General features: G+C 36.4%; 1 protein-coding gene across 2 annotated transcripts in view; it reads left to right on the forward strand.

Moving 5' to 3' along the window:
* CLTC (clathrin heavy chain) overlaps window positions 1-25,106 on the forward strand; it is a 64,597-nt gene that overhangs the window by 20,043 nt on the left and 19,448 nt on the right. For both annotated transcript variants that reach the window (XM_020908755.2, XM_020908757.2), the window contains exons 2-16: window positions 2,253-2,460; window positions 5,082-5,350; window positions 5,871-6,032; window positions 8,093-8,206; window positions 8,619-8,792; window positions 11,571-11,768; window positions 12,487-12,687; window positions 14,756-14,908; window positions 15,503-15,625; window positions 16,463-16,600; window positions 16,856-17,020; window positions 17,159-17,339; window positions 18,730-18,893; window positions 23,497-23,622; window positions 24,254-24,396. In XM_020908755.2, coding sequence (XP_020764414.1) covers window positions 2,253-2,460; window positions 5,082-5,350; window positions 5,871-6,032; window positions 8,093-8,206; window positions 8,619-8,792; window positions 11,571-11,768; window positions 12,487-12,687; window positions 14,756-14,908; window positions 15,503-15,625; window positions 16,463-16,600; window positions 16,856-17,020; window positions 17,159-17,339; window positions 18,730-18,893; window positions 23,497-23,622; window positions 24,254-24,396 — 2,519 coding nt within the window. The remainder of the gene's footprint in view (window positions 1-2,252; window positions 2,461-5,081; window positions 5,351-5,870; window positions 6,033-8,092; window positions 8,207-8,618; window positions 8,793-11,570; window positions 11,769-12,486; window positions 12,688-14,755; window positions 14,909-15,502; window positions 15,626-16,462; window positions 16,601-16,855; window positions 17,021-17,158; window positions 17,340-18,729; window positions 18,894-23,496; window positions 23,623-24,253; window positions 24,397-25,106) is intronic.

The raw sequence follows: 25,106 nt of genomic DNA on the forward strand, positions 1-25,106 counted from the left end.
AAAGAGTAGTTTAGAAGATAACTTGTTGCTTTTATGTATATGGTTCTGGGAGCTCTAGGATCTACTGAAATATTTTTTTGATTGTTGGAAAGGTAATTCTCAAACTTGGGCCTGAGGACTGGTCTACTCTGAAATAAAGATGTATCCACCTCTTAGGAAATTAGACAGCCTGGTTTGCACAAGGCTTCCCTTAACCCCCCCACAAGTTCCCTTCATGGATTGTTGAGGACCACTTCTTTTTCTCTTCCTCTATTAGTTCTGAAACTGAATGTCACTAAAAGTTAGGAAGAAATGAAAATTGGTATTTCATAAAGTTTTGTTGTAACCAGACTCACTCATAAGTTACATATCTCACAGCTTGTATACTTGCCTTGCACTGCAGCATATACTTGAGCTTGTACAGCTAGTTAATCTTCCACTTTATTACCGTGTTTGTGTTAATAGTTAGACAATTGCTGGGTTCCTTACCCTAGTATTCAGTGACAAAGTTACTGTAACTTTATCATTGTACCTGCAGTCATTGAGGTGTAAGAGGGAAGTGAAAGTACAATGTAGTCTCTTAACCTTACGATGTATTCTTTTGAGATCCTGGACTGGTTATAGTTAAGCTCTCTTGGCAGAAGAGTTTGACAGAATAATTGGTGTAAAAGACAGTTACCTTGAGGGCTTCCCAGGTGGCTCAGCAGTAGAGAATCCACCTGCCAGTGAAGGAGACATGGGTTCCATCCCTGGGTCAGGAAGATCCCCTGGAGTAGGAAAGGGCAGCCCACTCGGGTATCTTGCCTGCATTCCGCGGACAGAGCAGGAGCCTGCTGGGCTGCAGTCCGCGGGGTTGCAGAGTCGGACAGGACTGAGTGAGCATGCGTGCACAGTTTCCTTGGCTCAGCTGGTCCAGAAGAGAGTAGTGACAGTGATTTTTCTTTTCCCATGCTTTTAAATTTTTGTATTTTGTTCTGTGTGAATTTGTTACCTGTTGGAGGAAGAAAATAAAACAAACCCTTAGGCTGGTCAAAGCTAAGGAACGCCTTCAGGTAGCCTTTGAGCGGTGGTCTATTATACTACATTTAGTCACCTAGAGAAATGACCCATTCTGATAGAAATCTCCTTCTCCTCTTGTTCTCACTTACATATTTAACTAGTTTTCAAAGACGTGTCATCTTTAGATCTTATATATTTGCTTAGCAAATTAATAGCTTCTGCGTCCACAAAGCAAATCTGCCTCCACTGTTTTCCTTAAGTAGTTTCCTGAGGATCCATTCAGGATTCTTCCCGGGGTATATGTAGCTTACAGGTCTAGCCCATACTTGCGTCTGTGATCTTACTTCTACAAAAGCCTTTCCTGCATAATCTCTGTTCCCAGTGTTACAGGAGCACTTAGAATTCCCTTAGCAGACCACACTTTTTTTTTTAAGTTATTTATTTAGCTCTTTTGGGCCTTAGTAGCAGCCCAGGGCTTAGTTGCCCCACTGCATGTGGGGTCTTAGTTCTCCAACCAAGGACCCGACTAGCATCCCCTGCATTGAAAGGCAGTCTCTTAACCAGTGGACCACCAGGGAAGCCGCAGCAGACCACACCTTTATATTTCTAGTCCTTAATATGTGCGCATCCTCTGTGGTGTATTCTCTAGTCTACTTCTGTTGAACACATTCACTCCCTTACCTGTAGTCTTCCTTTGACTGACTGTCTCTTACATATATTTGTTTTGGCACTTTTTGCAAAGTATTGTAACTTACTTGTCTGCTCTGGCTGGTCCAAGTTTCTTTAGACCAAGAACCCTGTGAAATTTTTAACTCTCTCATTTTATGGTATAATTTATCAATAATTTTCAGTTTCCTGAAGTCCAGTACATATGATCAAGTGACTACTAAATGCTAAAGGGGATTAGAGAGGACAGATCCAATAGTTCAGAGATCCCAAACCAAGAAACATTGATTACCTCAGTTTCCTTGACCTATAAAGGCTACCTTTCAGATGTAGCTCTTCCCTTTGTATCTGTCTGTTCTGCCTCTTAGTTGTAACCAGATGGTTATACCTCTCAAGTTACAACTGCAGGATTATATTGAATGCCATACTTGTTGGAAGAGAGAAGGTCCATTATATTAATTGCCTCATTTGAATCCAAGTAATGGAGTTGTCAGTGTTGACCTTGAAGTAGTAATAGAGGATTTGTAATGATGACAACACATGAATATCAAGTCTTTCTAATTCACTTTGTAGCATGATTAATATTTTTTGTTTTTTTCTTCCCTCAGCTCCAGAACCTGGGTATAAACCCAGCAAACATTGGCTTCAGTACCTTGACTATGGAGTCAGACAAATTCATCTGCATTAGAGAGAAAGTAGGAGAACAGGCCCAGGTGGTAATTATTGATATGAATGACCCAAGTAATCCAATTCGAAGACCAATTTCAGCAGACAGCGCCATCATGAATCCAGCCAGCAAAGTAATTGCACTAAAAGGTATAAACAGACTGTGTTTTTTTCTTAAAACCTTTCCTGTAGGAATTTATTCAAATACAGCAATTAGGATTTTTTTTTAGTATATTAAGTTTGGTTAAATAGATTTGCAAAATTAAAGCTGTTACTGTGTTTGATTTTTTTTTTAAACTATTTTCATGACTGACTTGGCATAATTCTGTGAGCTGTCTTACTTTCTATTCATAAATATACTTGGAAAATTTTAAGATTTAGATTAAATGAATTTAAGCTTTATACCTATGGTGTGGTAAGATTATATTGAAAACATAACCCCATTTACAGAAGACATAAGAAATTAGTGATTGGTTTTCTGGAGTAAAATATACTTTACTATTAGCGACTAAACATTGCAGAATTTTGCTGTGGTGATAAACTTGCTCTTCATTCTGTGTCTTTTTTATACATCAGGTTTGTGTTACATTTAAATTAACAAATTCTAAAACTGGCTTAAACTTATACTAGTTTTTAAACGTGTGTGTATATGTAGGTGGTATTAGTTTTTTTGAATCAATGGTGTTAGTTTATTCAGACTTAACTTTTTAATTGTTATAGTAGGGAACTAACTCTACAACCTGTCAGTCCAAACAGAGTTCAGAGACCCTCATACTTTCTGGGAGTCTTATGTTAATTTTTTTCCTTTGAACTTTAGACTGAGAGTGGAGTTGACTATTTAAAACAGACTCTTAAGAGGGCTAGGTAACAAACTATCTGAACTTGAAAGAGACATTTTAATTGCCTGTTTTTTGGTTTGTTGCTTTTCTTCTTGGTAGTAGGAGGAAGTGTTCAGATTCTTAGTAATTTCTTGGTAAATTTGTGGGTGACTTGTTCCAGGTGCTGTGTATTTAAATAGACTTGTTTTTTCCACATGATTTATATTTTGTGTTTAGTAGTAACACTGTTTGGAAATTAAATTGGTTGGGCGAGGGATGGAGTGGAAAGCATATTCAAATAAGTCACTGTTATATCTCCAAGATAGAAGTTGATCTCATCTCTGGGAAGGATGGTCCAGATTTTACCTGTGATACTTGTTTTGTGGCAGTAGTCTGTTATTTGCAGTACATATTTAAGGTAGTAAGTTCCCTTCAGCCTCCTTAAAGAATTTAAATTCAACTGCTTAACAGCTCTCATCTCTCTATTAAAAGGCCATCGTTTTAATTTTCTCATAATTCTTTTCTATTTTTAATGTTATTGTTATTTTATCACATTTCTTAATGCTTTCTTATGTGTGCAGATGGTGAGTTTTCTTAAATTAGATTGTATTAGTTATTGTCCTGTTCTATAAAAAGAATAAATTGAAAAAGTTTTCAGAGCCCCATACAGTAATGCTATTACAGATTTGTGCCTGTATGTCTACACTACACAGTTAAGTTGTCAGCCCTTGCCCTCCTCCCAAAACACCCCATGTACATGTGCTCCTTTTTCACATAAAGAACAAAACATGGAATTAACTAGGGGTTGGGGTAAGTCATTCCCAAATATGGCTTCCTTCTGAATCCAGTTTCAATTCCCTTGGTTTCTTTTTATAAACAGGACCATAACTCTCACAATTGTTCAAGTCTGGTTGTGGTTTACATATTGTGTGGGATGGGATAACATTCTTCATTTTATGAAAGAAGTTTTTACCCATGTAGTAATCAAGGAGGGTTGTGGTACAAAGCTGTATGTTCTGTGTCCCGTCCCATCCCTCTCTCCACACCTACTCCCTTACTAGCTTATAATTTTTGTTCCTCAGGGGCCAAATTCTTTGAGGCTCAGGAATGGAGTTTTCCTTAGTCTCTAAGGACTAATATGAATTAGACAGCCTAGTATTAGTTGTGGGCTTTGATCTCTGTTAAGTTAAAGCAGATCACTTTTTGGATTGTGATGGGTCTCAAATTATAAGTATAAACCTTGCATCTGACTCAATGAACTCTTTAACAGTCACAGCAAATTTCATCCATGTTTGCTGTTTTAACTGGTTGAAGCTTGAATTTTGTTCTTAACTCTAGTGTGTTAACATCTGAAACTATCCTGCTTTGTCTCCCTCTCCTTTCCTGTAGCACCTCTGCCTTCCCTTTGTATCTTAACCCAGCACCATGTAGCATGCACCTCTCTCGCGTGTTACGGTTCAAGGTAGAGTTCAAGTAGGTCCTCTTCCAAAGAAGTTTCCACAAGATCTATTTGAATGGGGGATGGCTGCTTCTTAAAAAGTAGGCGTTTTCCCCATGTGCTTGAATCAGATTTGTTTTTTTCTGTGTACCAACCATTAAGTTTATGGACAAGCACTCTTAAGTATGAAGGTTACAACTTGTTTTTCATCATTAAGGGAGCTGTTCATTTTTAGTTGGGATTTAGAACTCTTTGGAAGTCATATTATCTGTTTAAAATGTGTTTATTAGAGGTGATAGTTTTTGCTTCACGTTTAGGTGTAGATTGCTCAGTCTCAGCTCTTCAGTGGTTGCAGCTCTGTCAGTGTGACTTTTGTAGATGTTATTAGTCTCACGCTAGAACCATTTTGTTTGGAAGTTAACAGATTTTGTTGCAGAGATACTCTGATCTAGCTAGATACTAATTTATCCTGAGCTTTGCTTTCTTAGTGATTCATAATTCTCTTTTGTTTTTAGCTGGGAAAACTCTCCAGATATTTAACATTGAAATGAAAAGTAAAATGAAGGCCCATACCATGACTGATGATGTCACCTTCTGGAAATGGATCTCTTTGAATACGGTTGCCCTTGTCACGGATAATGCAGTTTATCATTGGAGCATGGAAGGAGAGTCGCAGCCGGTGAAAATGTTTGATCGCCACTCGAGCCTCGCAGGGTGCCAGATTATCAATTATCGAACCGATGCAAAGCAAAAGTGGTTACTTCTGACTGGCATATCTGCACAGGTAACGTTTTTCTAGTTTTTAATAAAGAAAAGGTCTAGAGAATTTATGTGCTTGGAATGTAGTTTATTTTGAAATTGGATCTTCTTTGCCAATCTGACTCCCCCCCCCCCCCCCGCCCTTTTTTAAATGAAATAAAAGTTGCTGGTTTAATGCCCTTATACTGTCATACAGTTTTTTTAGGTCTTCTCTGCGGGTTGAGGGAGTGAGTTCGAGTGATTTGTAATTTATTGTGGATATTTACTGCAGAATGAGTACTCGTGTATCTTTCTTTTTTAAAAAAAAAGATAGTGTAAAGAAATGGTTGTATGTGAGGCACATTTTAAACATTCATGTTAAGCTTTAATAAGAGAATGTTTGCAACTAAATTTTAAATTAAGAAGTATCAAATCTACATTGAGAGAAAAGGAATTGTAAATCCTTCTAAAGATGATAATGTGTTTTGATTATTTCACTCATTATTGTATTTGGAAGTTACTGGTTTGTTGGGACCCCAAACTTTATTCTGCTTGATCTTTTGTAGCAAAATCGTGTGGTAGGAGCTATGCAGTTATATTCCGTAGATAGGAAAGTGTCTCAGCCCATTGAAGGACACGCGGCTAGCTTCGCACAGTTTAAGATGGAAGGCAATGCAGAAGAGTCAACGCTGTTTTGTTTTGCAGTACGGGGCCAAGCGGGAGGGAAGGTGAGTTTTGCCTTTGGAAATTGTTTTAATGAGAATTTTCCTTTTGTCTTTCTGTTACTAATTAATTTGTTATCTGATTTCAAAATAATCTCTCTTTCTTGTTAATTTGTTTTTTAACATTCAGATTTGTGGTGACTTATTTTGTTTAAATTCTGTTTCTGGTGATACTTGTCTAAAGTGAATGTTTCTTAAGCAACTTGTCTGTATCTGCTGTTTATAGACTTTATTTCATTGTCTTTACCAAAGGCTTTCCTATGCGTTAAGAATCACTAGGGTGGCTAAAATATACATTTGTGTGCCTTTCATCTAGAGAGTCTGATTCAGTAAGTGGAGCTCATAATGTGCATTTTAAATGCTGTAGATGACTAGATGGAGTGGACCACAATTTCAGTACCTTATATCAGAGCTTCTCAACCCTGACTGTACGTTGAAATCTCTTGGACAAGTTGAAGTGCTTTGTTAGGGTTCTTAGTTGCAGGGTATGGTTGATTAGAGCATAAAGTTTAATAATGAAAGTACAGTGGGTAGTTTGCATTCGCTAAGAAGGTTTAGAACCAAGCTGGGAAAATCAGGAGGAATGAGAGAGAGTGGGCAGCAGCCAGAAGCCCTGGCGCAGAGCTCTGAGGCCCTGCTGCTGCTGCGATTGCGCTGCTGGACGCTGGCTGGGCACGCCTGCCCCTGGAGACAGGGTCTGGCTGCTCTTCTCATCACCATAGCAGATTCTCTGAAGTCTTGATATGTTTCCCATGCCAAGTAGTTTTAAAAACCAAGATAGAGAGTGCTTCAAATACAGTAATCAGTAACCTGTAATCTGGGCGGGAACATGTGTACAGAGGTAGAGTTCTCCCTAAAATTTCAGAGTAATAATCCCTAAACCGAGGAATGTTCCTACCAGCTTCTCAATAGGCCAAGGATAGAAAATAAAATTCAGATGCTTAGATCTGAATTGGTGAATTTTAAACAAAAAAATCCATAGGCATTAGAAATTAGATGCATTAATTAAGACATAAGGCTCTGACATTTTTTGATAGGTCCTCTTAAGAAAAAACCTTGTATATAATTTTTGTAGTATCAGAAAACCAGTTTATAGGTTCTTGAGCCTACTTGATGTATTGTGCTATATATTTTATAGTCGGCCGTGGTTTTTTTGAGGGAAGACAACTTTTTCAGTATGGCTAGTCATCATAATTAAGGATGAGACCCTGTAACTTTCGTATGGTTATATATCTTGGAAACTTGAGTTACTTGTTGTGTAAGTCCATTCCTCACATGACTAAACAGAACATATGGTACTCTTCCACTGACGGTATGAGAGCCCTCTCGCCATTGCTTACTGATGTACAGCATCAGATGTTTTAAACCAGAATGCTTTCATCCAGATTTCTGAGATGTATGTGATTAGAGCGACTACTCACGTTGGGTGTATACTTACCTGTATTTAGAGTAGGTGTGGGCAAAGGGTTAGGTTTCTATTTGGAAAATTCAATTATAATCGAAAGCCATGAGAACGTCTTTTTGTGGGTATTGTTTTACCATTCTTAATTTAAGGTAGATTGAGATGTGGTTGAGCTATTCAACTGACTTTTTAAAATTGTTATCTTGAAGTAATGCATTTTATTCATGGAAAACTGCGAAGACAGTACAGAGACATCCCGTGCTCTGTTCATAGTTTACCTTAATGGTTACATCTTACATAGCTGTTCAGTACATTTGACAAACCAGAAATTGACATTGGTATAATCACATAACTGTGTCATTTTGTCACGTACAGATTCAAGATACATACTATTCCATTACTACAAAGATTGCCTTCTTGCTACCCCTTTATAGTCACTATGAAGAATAGCTATTCTTTTGTGTGTTTCCACTGGACACTATGAAAGTTCATTTTCTTTTATTTTTTTGAAAGTTCATTTTATTACCGAGGAGTGTTCCATGGTATGGTTGTTACCATATAGTTTAATGTTCACCTATTGTAGGACATTTGGTTGATTTCACAAATAAAGCTGCTGTGGTCCTTTTTAGCAGTTGATCATGAGTTTTACTTTTCTTTTGAACAGTTGCATATCATTGAAGTTGGCACACCACCGACAGGGAACCAGCCGTTTCCAAAGAAGGCAGTGGATGTTTTCTTTCCTCCAGAAGCACAAAATGACTTTCCGGTTGCGATGCAGGTATTTTAAGCAAAACAAAGGAACTTAAAATTTGTCCTCTAAACACAAGTAATTAAAAAAATTCTACTGACAGTATAATTTAAGTGGTGCCTTTACTCAGAAATAGTGAAACTTTGTAAAGTAATACTCTTTTATGTAATATATAAATTGGGTTATCCTAGGTTCTTCAAAATTATGTTTTCTCTTTCGTCTTATACAATTTATTAATATCTTTGTGTTTTATATAAGAGCTTGGGACATTGCATATTTGAATCTGCAATAAAAATGAATAAACCATAAATACTAGTTTTTAATTTTTCATAAATGCCTCTTGTCAAAATCCTAGAATTTTACCATCTTTAAAATGGAATAGGACTAAATTATCTGATTGTAGGTTCATTATTTTACTGAAGTATTTATTTTCTTTATACAGATCAGTGAAAAGCATGATGTAGTATTCTTGATTACTAAGTATGGTTACATCCACCTCTATGACCTTGAGACTGGTACCTGCATCTACATGAATAGAATCAGTGGAGAAACGATCTTTGTCACCGCGCCTCATGAAGCCACAGCGGGAATAATCGGAGTAAACAGAAAGGGACAGGTAAGGGCACCTTCAGAATCCAACTAGGTCATTTAAAAAATAGCACTTAACTGCGGTTAGCCTTTTTCCAAAAAGTAAATGGTAATTTTGGATGTCATAGAATAATGTATATCTAAAAATACAGAAGCATATATATATTATATACTACTGTATACTCTACAGTCTCTCTTTAACACTATCTCAGAGAGAGGAACTGTTTGGCATACAGTATAGCCACCTAAGGATTGTGTTTGTGTCTCTGTTACCAAGAGAAGTGGCTCTTCATGCAAAGAAATTGATAGGGTGACATCTGACGGATTGTAAACTTTCTTTTGGCTGTACCCCAGGGCTTGTGGGATCTTAGTTGCTTAACCAGAGATTGAACCCAGGCCCCAGTAGTGGTGAGTCCTAGGGCTGGACCACCAGGGAACTCCCAGACTGTATACTTTTTATAGGGGTTTTCTTCCTGTAATCTGTAAGACTCATTATCAACTACAAGGAAAAGAATTCTTCCTGTGTCTTTTTTTCTCACCTCTTTAATTTTTAATGAATGTTTAATGTGGGAAGGTGATATGTTACAGTGGCTATGATAGGTTCAGTGGGGTACTTGAAAAGTTACCCAATTAGCTGTTCTGACTTGTCACATTTGACAAACCTCACACCACCTAACCCAAGTGATCTTTTTTTCTGTTTTAGTGTTTTAATGTAATTTAAAATATTATACTTGGAAGTATCTTTTTCCCTTAAAAAAATGGTTAAATGTTACTGACCTTTCCTTTTGTTTGTTTTCCTCCAAATTAGTGTTTTTCCTCAATGGTAAATGAAAGCAAATAGGTGTCTTTTTTTCTTTTTCCTTTATTAATTTTCAGAACATAGTATGTATCTGAAGAAAGAAGTACTGTAGAGAAAGGGAGTCTCTCCTCCGTATCCATCCTCTCCATCAGTTCCACACCTGGTTAGGTGCTTCTGCTTTATGTCCCTAGACCTCAGGGAGCCCTCCCTGTGGCCCTTAGCACAGGGAGTTACAGGTGCTTGCTTAACTGCTTCGTCGCTGTTCTTCCTCAGGAACGGGGCTTTTCTTTGTTTAATTGTATTTCTGCACTAGTCAGTGTCTGGCACAAAAGCTACTTTAAAAATTCAGTAGCATTCATTTATTGAGTTGCATGTGCCTCTCTTGGAAAAATCGGGAATGAATGTGTCTTTTGATGAACTAGATTACTGATAATTTTATAATCATAAAGTTGTTAAGCCATAGATAATTGTTTTAGCTAAAATATCCTGGAAAATTTACCATTATATATTTAATGTTCATAACTTTGATTATTGATTATTTCCCTTCCCTTCTCTCCACAATTTTTCTTTGCCAGCTGGTTTGAATAAGATGAATGTTCACAATAACTTATAGGGCTCAGGGCTTTACTCTTTTGATCAGAGCCAACTATAGCTGGACCCAACCCAATGTCTTGAAGGAATGAGTATGATTTCTGTGGGTTGCAAAATTAAAAGTGATCAAGATGACAGTCTGAACTTGGTAGAACTGAATACTTTAGAAGATACAAGAACCTTTTTTCCCCCTGTACGTCTTAAGTACTGGTTTCTAGAACTCTGCTAATACAATCTAAAAATGGGATAAAGATAAAACTATGGATTTGGCATTTGGGGAAGGCTATAGAAAGTACAGTTAGAAGTGGGTTTGTTCATCTTCATTATTTTTCCTAGGAAGTAGTATTAAAGATGAAAATGTAAATAACTCTAAAGAAAGAATTCTTCCTTTTAAAAAAAGATGTCTTAATATGGGGTAGAGTGTCACATTGCAGATATAGAATGACCTAAGCTTTGGAAGATGGGGGTCAGATCTGTAGAAATGAAAGACTTTTGGAGGTTAAAATTTCATTTTCCTCAAAGGGAATAATAGAACAGGCAAATAGATATTACTTGTTTGGTTATTGAGTTCTCATTTATTTAACAAATATTAAGCATTTACTTTGTGTTCAACACTGCCTGGTGCTAAAAATACAATTAAAGACAAAGATAAGTTCCTTTCTTTATGTGGAATAGTGACTGAGACACACTCAAATGAGAAATAATGGTATGAGAACTGGTCATTATGGGGAATAGAAGTAGTTTATAAGCTGGGGTGTATACCCAGATCTGGTGTTGGGGAGAGGAATGGATGCATGATGAAGGACTCCTTTTCTCTTTGGCAATTGACAGTAATTCAGCTTTTAAGCAAATAGATTGGCATTCTGTGACAGTGACTTACTAGGGGGACTGAGGGTAGGTAATTAATTGTTCTTCTAAAAGAAGCAATTAGAAGTTGCTCTTTGCTGGTGCCGCATTTATTAAGCATCTACTGTATACCTTGCAGTATATAAGGTGTGTGTAGATTCAGTGTCCTTTCCCTCTTTGCGTATATAATCTGAACTCTGGGAATGTAAATGTAATTAAAATTACTGAAAAGTCAGAGTTAAGAGGAATGTATCTTCAACTTCTTCCAGGTGAGCACATGCCATGTTAAGAATGGATGGGAGCAAAGCAATTAGAGTTTGGACTGTATGAGATAGGGAGTTGTTTATATTACAAGACAGCTCTATTTTAGGAACCCCCAATTGGTTTAGCAGCACCCCGTAGTCTTCTCTTTTCTGCCCTCTTTTTTCTTTTTTTTTTTTTTGCGTCAGCAAGAAAGCAGCCGTCACAGTTTTATTACTTTGTCACTCAGAAGTCATCATCATTAAACATATTTGGTATCTGATGCTCACGTGAACACATCGCAGCTGTTCATTAGATCTTAAATTGCAGGTTCTCTCAGTATGTGTGGAAGAAGAAAACATAATCCCTTATATCACCAATGTCCTACAAAATCCTGATTTGGCTCTGAGAATGGCTGTACGTAACAACTTAGCTGGTGCTGAAGAACTCTTTGCCCGGAAATTTAATGCTCTTTTTGCCCAGGGAAATTACTCAGAGGCAGCAAAGGTGGCTGCTAATGCACCAAAGGTAAGTAGTTATGAAAATGAAAATTGCCATGTTTGGATTGATGCCAGTGTGCTCTTATTTCTAATACTGGTACAAGTGGAACCAGCTTCCCACAGAGAAATGAGACTTTTTTAAGGATATGTTTTCCTGTAGAATGAGTTACTTCTAGATTTAGTTACTTTTCTATGCTCTAGATTTGGTTAACTTTTTAAAACAGACTGTTAGAATGATGTGTAGATCTAACAGGCTCTGATTTACATAGATGTAATAATGTTTACTTGGTTGGATCTTATGATAGCTACTGATTTTATATCCTAAAGATTAAACAGATCTTGTTCAGTTCATGTTATGAAGAGTTGTCTGAACTTGACCTGAATTTATCCTCATCATTTTTGTGTTCTGTTGGACTGAATTAATACCTTACTCCCTGACTGGTAATGAAATTTTTACTTAACCTAATGTGAACCTGGAATAATAGTTAGTTGTAACTATCCTCTTACACACTAGTATTATGATTAGGTTGGTATGTTTCTGATTCAGAATAATCTCATAACGTTGAACGAGAAGTGTGACAGACAGACATTGCCTGAATCTTTACCATTCAACATGTTGAAAAGTTGAGATTTGGTTTCAGTAGATGGAATCATGCCTTTAAAATTGACTTAACAGATCCATGGAGTTATTAGTGTGATACTGAATCATCTTTAAAAGGAGTCCTTAACATTTCTGTTTCTTAAAGGGAATTCTTCGTACCCCAGACACCATCCGTCGGTTCCAGAGTGTTCCAGCTCAGCCAGGTCAAACTTCACCCCTACTTCAGTACTTTGGAATCCTTTTGGACCAGGGTCAGCTAAATAAATATGAATCCTTAGAATTGTGTAGGCCTGTACTTCAGCAGGGGCGGAAACAGCTTTTGGAGAAGTGGTTAAAAGAAGATAAGGTATATTAACTTACGTTAACATATTTTCACTTTGATTAAATACCATGTAAGCAAGTTAAAAACACAGGCTGGAAAAAAACAAAACAAAAACATACAAGCTGTGCCAGAACATCTCCATCCATGATTCATTGTTTGTAGGAATGGTGAAAGAATAGACACTGCATGAGATTCATAGACATGTTTTCTTTTGAAAATGGGTTATTTTTGTGGCATGTTTGAGGGTAGCATGTCTTTATTTTAAAAGGGAATCCAGGATTACTTGCTTGGTGGTTAAGCTTAGCATGAGACACTGCATGTTCATATTTGTCAACATGTATAAACTCATGAGGACCTAAGAATGTATTCCTGTTTCCCGCATCCCACACTTGGGATTCCCAGTAGTTTCAGCCATACAACATTGTATCTTTTCTTTTAGAACTTCCCAAGTTACAAAATTGTGGTATCAAATGCCAGTAACCGGTTTAGGTGTGCAAGGGAAATATGTTATATACAAAGTTGAATTGGTTAACAAGACAGCAGGACTATCTGATCAGCAGTGATATAGATTCCCAAAGTGATTTCACAGAATGTTAACTGGCGTTACATGAAAAAATATTTAACTTATTAGTTTCTTGAAGTTATTTAAATATGAATATTTGAAAACTGTTGTTAATCAGCTTTCTTTACTGTGGGATTTCTGTATCCATTTTATATTTGCTCAGTAGTTACGAGTTTCTTTTCACATAGAGCATCTAATAGTATTATATTTTCTAGTGTATATTATGGAAAATGTCACCTATTTGTAAGACAACTAATGAGTTTAAACAACCCATTAGTGATGTTATTGCTTTCATACCAGTGTAGAAAGCCTTTCTCCACAAAGTGGCAATATTGAATTGTCATGTCTTAGGTCAGTGTCAAGAACTGAGGTGGTACTATTTTATAGCACTCTGGGTTGTGAATAACTTAATGTTACACCTTTCAGCTTTAGTGTATGTTGGTAGTATTTCTACATTACCAATGCTAAGTCCTTGTTTCTTGACCCAGCTTCTGTCAGTCTTAGAGGATACTGGAGGATAGAACTTCAGAGTTGGGATGCTTGGACAGGAGTCTGCTGAAGACTGGTTACTAGCCACATAGTACTTGAGGTCCGTCCTACTTGTTTTAAGATAAGGGAGGATGAGAACAGCCAAGGTAACTGAGTTGACCAGTATAACAATGTGAGAGCTTTTTGGGTATCATTACCTATTTTGGTGAATGGTCATGTAGGATTCATTTGTGGTAAAAAGGACCACTGGTCAACTCTTCATTAGTGTGTTCAGTTGAGAGGGTATAGACTGATAGAACATCTCATTATTGAATATCAATGATAAGCGCTATTCTTTTGACATACTCATAAAATAGAAAGTCAACTCTAGTGTGTAAAGCAAAGCTCCTTTAGAGAAGCGGTTTTCCAGATTGAGCAGCTTAGGCAGATTGAATGGCACAGAGGAGTGTGTCTGCATGTATAGCACCTTAAAATTCTAAAATTTTTATCTGCTTGACCTTGTGAAATTAGTGTCCTGCTTTACAACTTCAAATCCAAAAGTCAAGAAGATAATAAAGCCTTAGGTCCTACAGATTATTCCCTAATTTTTAAGTGGTCTTTATGGTAAACCTCAGCTGGCTTTTTGAATATCAGATTTTCATTTGATAGCATTACATTAGGAGCTGGATTATTCTTGTAAAATTGAGACCATCTGGCACTGATACCTGAATATTCTTAATAGTGAGAAGTACAAGATTCTGCTTCTTAAATATTTATACGCCTAACAAGATAGTTGGTAGACTCTGTACATGTGAAGTCTTGGTGGGTTTTTATCCTTAAGTAGAATGTAGAATGTGTGGAGAATTCTACTGAGACTCTGCTGTGAATTCAAAATCAGGAGTCTTTATAACCATAACTCCTGCATATTTATAATACATTTTGGGACAACTGGGTAACTAAATGCCTGTCATATTAGTTCTTATTTATAGGGGAAGTAGTAACAACTGCTTATTTATAAGGTCGCTCATGGATTACTAAGCAGTCTCTTTTCCCTTTGGACAGCTGGAATGTTCTGAAGAACTAGGAGACCTGGTGAAATCTGTGGACCCTACATTGGCACTTAGTGTGTACTTAAGGGCTAACGTTCCGAATAAAGTCATTCAATGCTTTGCAGAAACAGGTCAAGTCCAGAAGATTGTTTTATATGCTAAAAAAGTGAGTTCAATGAAACAAATTCTGAACATAAATTCATTAAAACATTAAGAGAGAAATTATCCTATAGTCACTCTCAGTTTTAATAGTAAACTTCCTTAAATTTTTATGATTACTTGGGAAAGTATAAAGTACTAGTATGGTTCTCATTTACAGAATGACTTTTCAAAAATGGAGACATTTACTCTTGCATGGCATTTAGAATTTAAACTGCTAGGGCATGTGTAACCTATTAGAACAAGTTTTTTCATGTTCAGTGAGACTGAATAAGCTGATTGTAAAATCTTATAGCTATTTGTTCAAATATATTATCACCAAGATCAAATTGTCTTATGTAAACCAAGATCAAATTGAATTGAGCATCTGTTACAACTGAATTTGTATTTTCACCAGTAGTTCTGTAGTAAGAAGATTCTATAGAAGAAGCATTTATTTCCTGTGGGGGTGGGGGGCGGTACCCACTGCTTTTGGTTTGTTTTTGTTTTGTGATTTCTTCTGTATTTTAAAATTCATTATTGGAGTATAGTTGCAAAAAAGCCTTTAGATAATATAAAAATGGAACTCTGCAGCAGGGCTTACATTTTTGTCTGTTTTTAGGTTGGATATACTCCAGACTGGATCTTTCTACTGAGAAATGTTATGCGTATCAGTCCAGATCAGGGGCAGCAGTTTGCTCAAATGTTAGTTCAGGATGAAGAACCTCTTGCTGATATCACCCAGGTAAACAATTTAAAATGTATCTTGTAGAAGTTAATTTATGTAGAGAATTGGGGGGGGGGGGGGATCTGAGTTTAAACAACCTGGAGAAGAACAGGTTAACTTTTTTATTTGTAGAAATTAGAGCTATGTTTATTTACCTACATGGATAAATTTCAACTATGTTACCCAAGAAAAGCAAATTGTAGAAGAATGGACAGTAAGATACCATCTATATATATAGCTTTAAAACATGCAAAACAAATCCCACCTCATTTAGAGTGATATATGTATTAAAAATGTGAAAAATATAGGTATAATAAAACACAAAGGCTAGTCTGTGCCACTTGGTGAAGGGAGAGAGAAAATGCATATATGAAGTGGGAATCAAGGACTCTTTCATTTTTATGCTTTTGTGTATTTTAAACAGTTCATCAGGGACTTCCCTGGTGGTCCAGTGGTTAGGAGTCATGCTTCCACTGCATCGGGTACAGATTCAGTCCCTGGTCAGGGAACTAAAGTCCAGCATGCCGTGTGGTGTGGCATGCACGTGTGCATCAGTCAATCAATCATCAAAATTTTAAATCTTGCAGTTTATATTCTGCTACTATATAGTATCTTGAAATATTTTATGGTTATTTTTACTAGCTAAAGTAACTGTGGAAGATAAAACTTATTGTTAAATTATGAGGTTATGTTATCTAAATAATATTCTTTAAATCTGGGATTTAATCTGGTAGTGTTTTAAATATGAAGAAAGAGATAATGTTTAATTTCCTTTCACTTACTTATATTATCAACAGTATCATAAAGTAGTGTTTAAGTATCTTAAAACAGTTTCCCTTACATCTTTTTTTGCAGATTGTCGATGTGTTTATGGAATACAATCTAATTCAGCAGTGTACTGCATTCTTGCTTGATGCGCTGAAGAATAATCGCCCATCTGAAGGTCCTTTACAGACGAGGTTGCTTGAGATGAACCTTATGCATGCACCTCAGGTATATGTTTTCATGCATTTTATAGCGTGTTTCCGTCAACTGTTTTTCTATAGCTGTTAATTCAGAGCTTCTTAGATTATGTTATTTGAAGCTACTGGGATGCCCATTCCTGATTTTAGAAAATTTGGCTAAAATGCTGTTTGTAACTTTCTCTCCTTTATCAGTCCAGTATTGGATCTTAAGGTGTAATTTGGATATGGAGTTACTGATATAGGTGGAATGGTAAGATAAACTCATCCTTTTATGGTTTTCTAGGTTGCAGATGCTATTCTAGGCAATCAGATGTTCACGCATTATGACCGGGCTCATATCGCTCAGCTGTGTGAAAAGGCTGGCCTCCTGCAGCGCGCGTTAGAACACTTCACTGACTTGTATGATATCAAGCGTGCGGTCGTTCATACCCATCTTCTTAACCCTGAGGTATTTCAGTGTCTTACCTATTAGTTACCATTAATTGGTATACCGAAAATGTGTTTGTGTATGTTTGTGAATGATAGTAATTTTATACCACCATTAGATTTAATATTATTTCATTTACTTATTTATTTTGTCCTCCAGTGGTTAGTGAATTACTTTGGGTCCTTATCAGTGGAAGACTCCCTGGAATGTCTCAGGGCCATGCTGTCTGCCAATATTCGTCAGAATCTACAGATCTGTGTACAAGTGGCTTCTAAGTATCACGAACAACTGTCCACTCAGTCTCTGATTGAACTTTTTGAATCTTTCAAGAGTTTTGAAGGTAATTAAAAGTTCGAGTCATTTAAAATAACTTAAGGTAGCCAAGAGGGCTATAGGTCATAGTTTATTAATGGTCATAGGCTATTGGAAATTCTTTCTACAAGTTTATTTTGATGGAATATTTTAAGTTTTATTGTCAATAAATATAGTCAGGCATCGTCTGTGTCAGATTCTAGGGTCATGAAGTGAATAAGACTGTCTGCATGGGTATATTATAGGTCAATTAAAGGCAAAATCTTAACTACAAATATATGTAGCTTTGGCATATTTGAATAAGATGGAAATACTAATGATCGGGTATATAATGATCATATTTATATTGTCTGACTCTTGTAATGGCAAATGATTCTAGCCGAGGAAATTTTGTGACTTGTCCCTGTAGCAGGTTTTCTCAGTCTCCATGCTATAGACGTTTTGGGCTGGATAATTTGTTGAGTTGGAGGGTAAATTGTTGTATGCCTGCAGGATATTTGGCAGAATTGCTGGCTTCAGTTCAGTAAATGCCAGAAACATCAGCTCCACCAGTTGTGACCACTGAAAATGTCTCTTGGGAAGAAAACCATTTCGTCCACAGTTGAGAACCACTGCTGTACTGAGTACTGATGTGATCACTGTCAGTGGCTTTTAGGTTCATTAGCTAAACATCTGGTCTCTGCTTAACTTTTCCTCCCTCTTTTTGTAGGACTACTCTAGACAGAAGGAATAAGAGAGTTCTACATAGTTTTCTTAATTTTTTCAGTTCTTGTATGTTAACTGTGTGCTACATTTATACTGTTCATTCAGTACATAGCCACCAGCCGCATGTAGCTGTGTAAATAAAAGTATTAAAATTGAATGCAATTAAAACTTTAGTTCTTCAGTCACACTAGCAACGTTTCAGGTGCTCAGTAGCCACATCTGGTTAGTGGCTGCTATGTTAAATAGTGCTGGTCTTAATAGAGTATTTGCATCACTGCAGAAAATCCTGTTGGACAGCACTGCATTAAATTCTTTTTAAGCTACTTTTGTGTGTTTTCTATTAGCTGCATATGTAAAAGCACCTGCAGTAGTGGACTTTATTCAAAATTTCTCATCTGGAATATGCTGTGATAATTAGTTTTGATATTAAGTAGCTGTCTCCTGTTTCTCAACTACCATTAGTAGAAAACATTGAATTTTCTCTTCTGTAGGGTATAAATCCGTTTATTGAACTGATTAGTGGATTATTTAATATTGAGCTTTTTCAGCAACTAGATTTTATTTGGGGGTGGAGTGTTCAGTATAACAGTGTTTTGTTTGCTTGTTTTTTAAATTTTGGTATAATTGACATAATATTTTTTAATTGCTTAAGTATTTTTTCAGATCTGTTCTCAAAAGTACACCTGTGCTTAATGTCAATTATTTTTTTTAAGGTCTTTTTTATTTTTTGGGATCCATTGTTAACTTTAGTCAAGACCCAGATGTGCACTTTAAATATATTCAGGCAGCTTGCAAGACTGGGCAGATCAAAGAAGTAGAAAGAATCTGCAGAGAAAGCAACTGCTATGATCCTGAGCGAGTCAAGAATTTTCTCAAGGTAAGTGGTTTTGAGTAGTGCATTTTCTAGTTGGTTTGAAGATCAGCAGTCCTGCAAGGGTTTGCGCATAGTTAAAAAAATTTTTTTTCCTAAAAGTGAAATTCTTAGAATCTCAAAGTTGTGTACTGAATGATTTCTTCCAAATTTCATACTCTGTGGTTTCCTTTGAAATAAGGAAGGAAATTGGTAAGTAATATTTAAGAATGACCATCTGTTTAAGTGAAGAGAAAAAAATCACTATCTTTAAGGAATTTCCTTTCTTTCATTTTAATTTTTGTTAAGTGATTGGAGACACTCAGTGTTATTTTAGAATATCATTTAGGCACTTTTTGAATATTAACGTCAGCTTGCCCTCAGTGTTCTTTTAAGGGGCCTGTGTATGCAAAGGGTTCCACTGTGTAAAGGAAATAGGTTTTTCTCTGTCATCAATTAGCCCAATTCTAGAAATTAAATGTTAATCATGCACAATTTATAAATTGAAGGCACAGTCAAACAGAAAAACTACAGCTTTGTGACTCACAAATTTGGTTTTGGAGAAGTAGAACTGCTTGTGTTGGTGTGAAGAATAATAGTTTAAAGATTCTTAGGTCTTTAAGGCATACCTAAGGGCAGTTTATTTTATTTAATGTTTAGCTTTGTCATACCTATTAATTACTTTGTGGGGAAAATAAGACTTTAACGTTGGCAGTCATTTATAAAAATTAGGAAATTACAGAACATTCAGATCCCCCCAATACATATATTTATATACTTTCAGTTCAGTTCAGTTGCTCAATCATGTCTTACTCTTTGCAGCCCTATGGACTGCAGCACACCAGGCTTCCCTGTGCATTACCAACTCCCGGAGCTTGCTCAAACTCATGTCCATGGAGTTGGTGATGCCATCCAACCATCTTACCCTCTGTTGTCTCCTTCTCCTCCTGCCTTCAGTCTTTCCCACCATCAGGGTCTTTTCCAGTGAGTCAGCTCTTCGCAACAGGTGGCCAAAGTATTGGAGCTTCAGCTTCAGCATCAGTCCTTCCAATAAATATTCAGGACTGATTTCCTTTAGGATGGACTGGTTTGACCTCCTTGCAGTCCAAGGGACTCTCAAGAGCCTTCTCCAACACCACAGTTCAAAAGCATCACCTTTATACTTACATTAAGAATATGTTGAATGAGTTCAAAGATTGTATATAAAGTTGTTAAGTATTTTTTCTTTTGGAAGAATTTTAGCTTGAAACTAAAACCAGAATATTCATTGTATAAGTTAGTAGGGAAAAGTAGGCTTTTCGTACTCCTACAGTGATCATTTTTAGATAATCTATAGTTGTATTAACTGATTCTTCTTTTGAAGAACTTAATACCTAGATTAAATAGCTAAACCCTTAGGAGTTTTAGTGTAATGATGTAAAATGCTGAAGTTGCCTTATATTTTAGATTAAAAGATAAACATTCCCCCAAAAGTATAATGTCTAGGCCATCATGAATATTCTGAAGAACCTGGCTAGTATGATATGTGTGAACCCAAGACTTCCTGGTGTTAGAAAAAAACATCCAAATGAGAAAGATTTGATACTCTGCTTGATCTAGTGTACCTGTAGTACCTGTCAGTTCCTCTTTTGAGTATCAATACTGTGTCCTTTTTTAAAAAGTGCTACCAGATCTTACTGATTTTGTTTTTATTAAGCTCTCAGTTTTTATGCTTATATTGTAATTTCTTTAGCACTGAGTTGTAATATTTGAGTTATCATATATATGTAAAGCAGGACTAAGTTAACTATTTTCACCTAATTATGATCTTGACCTTCAAAGAAAAACTCGTGAAACTAGGATGTGGCTGTCTTACCTTGCTTAGCCCACGAGATCTAATTAGATGAGGAATCCTCCCTCCATGCTTGTGAATTGTGTGCAAATCTAATAGAGGAGAGTAGGTGTGAATTACGGGCTTTTGAACCAGTCAGACCTGGTTCAAATTCTTTTCTTTCTATAATGAGCTGTTTATTCCTTCAGTAAATGTCTAGCTCTTACCTCAGGCAAATTAATGAAGGTGTCTCAGCCTTGGTTTCCCCAGCCACAAGCTGTGTTTGCCAGGTACCTGGTATGCCACAGGTGAAGTGATAACTGTGGTTAATAAGCTGTGTTGGTGGCCTTGAAAATAAGGTATTATCAACCTTTCTAGCAGGCAGGTTTTGTTTCTTTTTGGTTTTAAGTTATTCCTGACTTGAAGGAATTTTAATTCCTGCCCAAGTTAGAGGAAAAACCTAATCTCTTATTTAATAATCGGAGATGGGAGTTCAGTGCTAAGATGCTACTGTTGGATATTCAGCCCCATGAGAATGAACATACTGGACCATTTACTCACTTTCCTTATTGATCTGCTGTTTGTAGCTACATGCTACATTTCATCATCACTGGTATTCAGCTTCATTTTGGAGGTACTAGTTGTATAATAATTGACTGGTGTTGTATGTAAACTGTGATAATAAAAATACTTCTCCGAATCTAATCTTGAATATTAGACAAGTGCCAGTTATATGCCAGCCACCAGGAGAACAAAGAGGGATAGAATGTGAGCGCTCCTTTGCAGTAGCCTGTAAGCAGGATGAAGCTCTGTCATTAGCGTTATTTGGCTCATGCCCTAAACTTGTGGAACTCTCATCTCGCATAGAAAACATAAAACTGTTCTTCAGACCCTTGCCTCTTGCTATTTTTGATCTTATTTTCCATTTTTCTTCTTTTCGTGGTTTTGTTTCAACCTCACTGGCCTGCTTGCTATTCCTGTAACTCCCCCAAACCTCTCCTGTCCCAGGGCCTTTGCTTGCCCTTTCCCATTTTCCTCGCAGACCTTCCTGACCTGCTTTTGTACCTTCTTAGAGATTTCTAACCAAATGTCATGAGGAAGGATGTCTCAGATTACCCTCCTTCTATCTAAAATAAAACCTGTCCCTCCTCACTACCCCCTTATCTTGTTCTCTTCTTCATCACAACACTTAACACTGTCTCTTCCCACCAGAATGTACCTCTCTGGGGAATGTTTACTTTAACCCTTATGTAGCTCCAAACTTTGTGCTTAAGGAAACCTGAATTTGTTTATATAGTTGCCATTTTGATCCTAACATCCTAATCATAGTATCTAAGGAGCAACCTTTAAGTAAAATTTTAAAATGTTGATAGCATTATTTTTGTATATGAAATCATATGCAAATTTAGGCAATTGAGAATGTATCCCAGTTTTTCTACTTTTTTCAAATTAAAATTTTCTTTGCCAATACAAATAAGTTATCTTTCGCAGCAGAAATCTTAAACATTTATGCATGAGAATAGAATACCTAAGTAATCTTGGATTACTTGCCAAGTATGTTTTCTCCCTAAGTGGTAAAATACTGTAGGTAATACTTTATATGTATAGTAAACAAGATAATGATTAGTGTGTTGATGTTTGTTTTGTAGGAGAAACCTACCCTATTAAAAAATCTTCTGCATAGGTAGATCAAACACTCTTTTTAGAAATGATTATAGCAGCTGTTAGTATAGAGTTTCCATGGTGCTAAAGGACTTTCCTTGATGTAAAAAATCTGCAGCTGGACTTCAACTTCAGATTTACAGCCATTTTGATTTTTTCATTACTATTTTACAGGATTTCTTACAACTCCAAGGTTTAGTGTTCCCCGAACACTTTGTAGACCAATCTTCAGATTATTTATAATTGGGTGGCTTATATGTGCTCGACTTAGGAATTTTATTCTAATCTTGCAAATAATGTTCTTAGTGGCTGTCATTGAGGAAAGTCCTGTCCTGCTTAGTTCTCCTTTAGTAGACTGTCATAGAGGAATCATTTATTGAGAAATGTTTCACTGTGTGTAAATGAATTCCTGATGGAACCTGTTGTTTTTTGTGCTGTACCTAATGTCTATGGAATGTAACAGGACATGTATCAGGTAAATGCCCAGTACAGGTGTTAACCTACCTGTCTATAACATCTGTGTCAGTCTGTAAGTAGGATTATAGCTTGGTATTTGTAATGGTAAAAGCAGTTAGCAATTTAAAGATGATTTAAATGCTTTTTATTTTGTAAACCTTTTTTTTGTTTTTGTTTTTTTAAATAGCAACATGTGGTGTATTTAAATTCATGGCAGTCACCATCATGCTGCTCCTTGTAGGATTTATTATAACAGTATTAGAAGCTGGCCGTATAGATTGGAATGGGGAGGGGTTTTCTAAAAAGTCATCGGTGTGCATCAAATGTGAGCCATATATGCCTAATTTTGACAATGTGAATCTAGCTCTTAAAGCAACTACAAATTCAGTTGTTACTATTAATGAAATTCCTGGTGTGATGATTTTATATCCTGAGTGCCACTGGAGGCTTATAAATCTTATTACTCTTTTGTTGTAAAGGGTATATATGGGAAGGACCTGGTATTTTGCTGTGACTCTGGATATTACTTCATAAATATTTATGGAAACTGAGTTGGACGCTCTCCAACTATTGGGACATTTCTTTTTTTAGAAGAAGAATCAAGTTTATGTGAGCCTTTCCCACAAGTGTGGAACCTATTCTCATTTTACACTGATAACCTCACAGAAGAAGAAAATTAAGGTTTCTTTTTTCTCCCCCCAGGAAGCGAAGCTAACAGATCAGTTACCACTTATCATTGTGTGTGATCGATTTGACTTTGTCCATGATTTGGTGCTCTATTTATATAGAAATAATCTTCAGAAGTATATAGAGATATATGTACAGAAGGTAAGTAAGACTTAAATACTTGAAAATACAGCCTTACAGATCTCACTTCTCACACTGGACGTCTCCACCCTTTTGAAGCCCCGTGTGCAGTGAGGGTGGTGTGCTGCGGTGGCTTTCAGAGTTTTTCTCCTCAGCGGAGTCCTTTCTTGAATTAAAATTGTACATGCATTCCAAGTATGTAAAACAGAACAGAACTACAGTAGTTGAAAAATTGAGTGGCCTACGCCCTACTTATCTGATAGTCCCTGAGGTATCCATGTCGAGGCCATAGGCTCCAAATCACATTGTTAAAACCATCTTAAATAAATGTATTAGAAACTTAGCATTCTAACTCCAGAAATAGAAGGTCAGTTTTGCTATGATGGAGGTCTTTTTACCAGATAATATTTTCAGTCATTCTGTTCCTCTCGCTTCTTTGGACTTATTTCTCCTTAGGAGTAAGCAAGGCAGACTTCCTACTAAATTCCTTTGTCTGGTTTCAAATTTAGAACCCATTTATTACTGAATTTTAAAACTGAGGTTGAAGAGGGAAAATGCGTTTTTTTTTGCATTTTGCTTTTTTTTTTTTTTTTAAAGAACTCTTCAGTTTTGTTTCTTAGTAACATAATGACATTCTTTTTTTAAACCATAGGTGAATCCAAGTCGACTTCCTGTGGTTATTGGGGGATTACTTGATGTTGATTGCTCTGAAGATGTCATTAAAAACTTGATTCTTGTTGTAAGAGGTCAATTCTCTACTGATGAGCTTGTTGCTGAGGTTGAAAAAAGAAACAGGTGTAGTACTGTTTTAATCTTCACAAGTAGGATAAATTATTAGTCCCTCCTAGCATGGTATTAAATAGAAGTATAACCTGTTAGTTGCCTAAAACTACTCAGTACTCATGGATCTTAATTCCCTAGAGATACCTAATTTAGAAGTGATAAGATAGCTGTAACTTGCTCTATATGGCTGTCATACAGAATATCTGTTAAGCTAGTCGTTCACCTTTTTTATTAATTAATTTTAATTGGAAAATAATTTCTGTATAGTACTGTGGTCTTTGCCATATGTCGACATGACTCACCCATTTATGCACATGCGTCTCCCCTTCCTGACCCCCCTCCCAACCCCTTCCCCACCTCATCCCTTTGGCTTGTCCCAGAGCACCAGCTTTGAGTGCCCTGGTTCATGCGTTGAACTTGCACTGGTCGTCTATTTTACATATGGTAATATACATGTTTCAATACTGTTCTGTCAAATCATCCCACCCTTGCATTTTCCCAGAGAGTCCAAAAGTCTGTTCTTTACATCTTGTGTCTCTTTTGCTGCCTTGCATATAGCATCTTTACTGTCTTTCTAAATTCCATATATATGCATTAATATACTGTATTGATGTTTCTTTCTGTGGCTTACTTCACTCTGTATAATAGGCTCCAGTTTCATCTACCTCATTAGAACTGGCTCAAATGAATTCTTTTTTAGAGCTGAATAATATTCCATTGTG

The sequence above is a fragment of the Odocoileus virginianus genome, chromosome 17 (assembly GCF_023699985.2).
Source record: "Odocoileus virginianus isolate 20LAN1187 ecotype Illinois chromosome 17, Ovbor_1.2, whole genome shotgun sequence".
Taxonomy (NCBI): domain Eukaryota; kingdom Metazoa; phylum Chordata; class Mammalia; order Artiodactyla; family Cervidae; genus Odocoileus; species Odocoileus virginianus.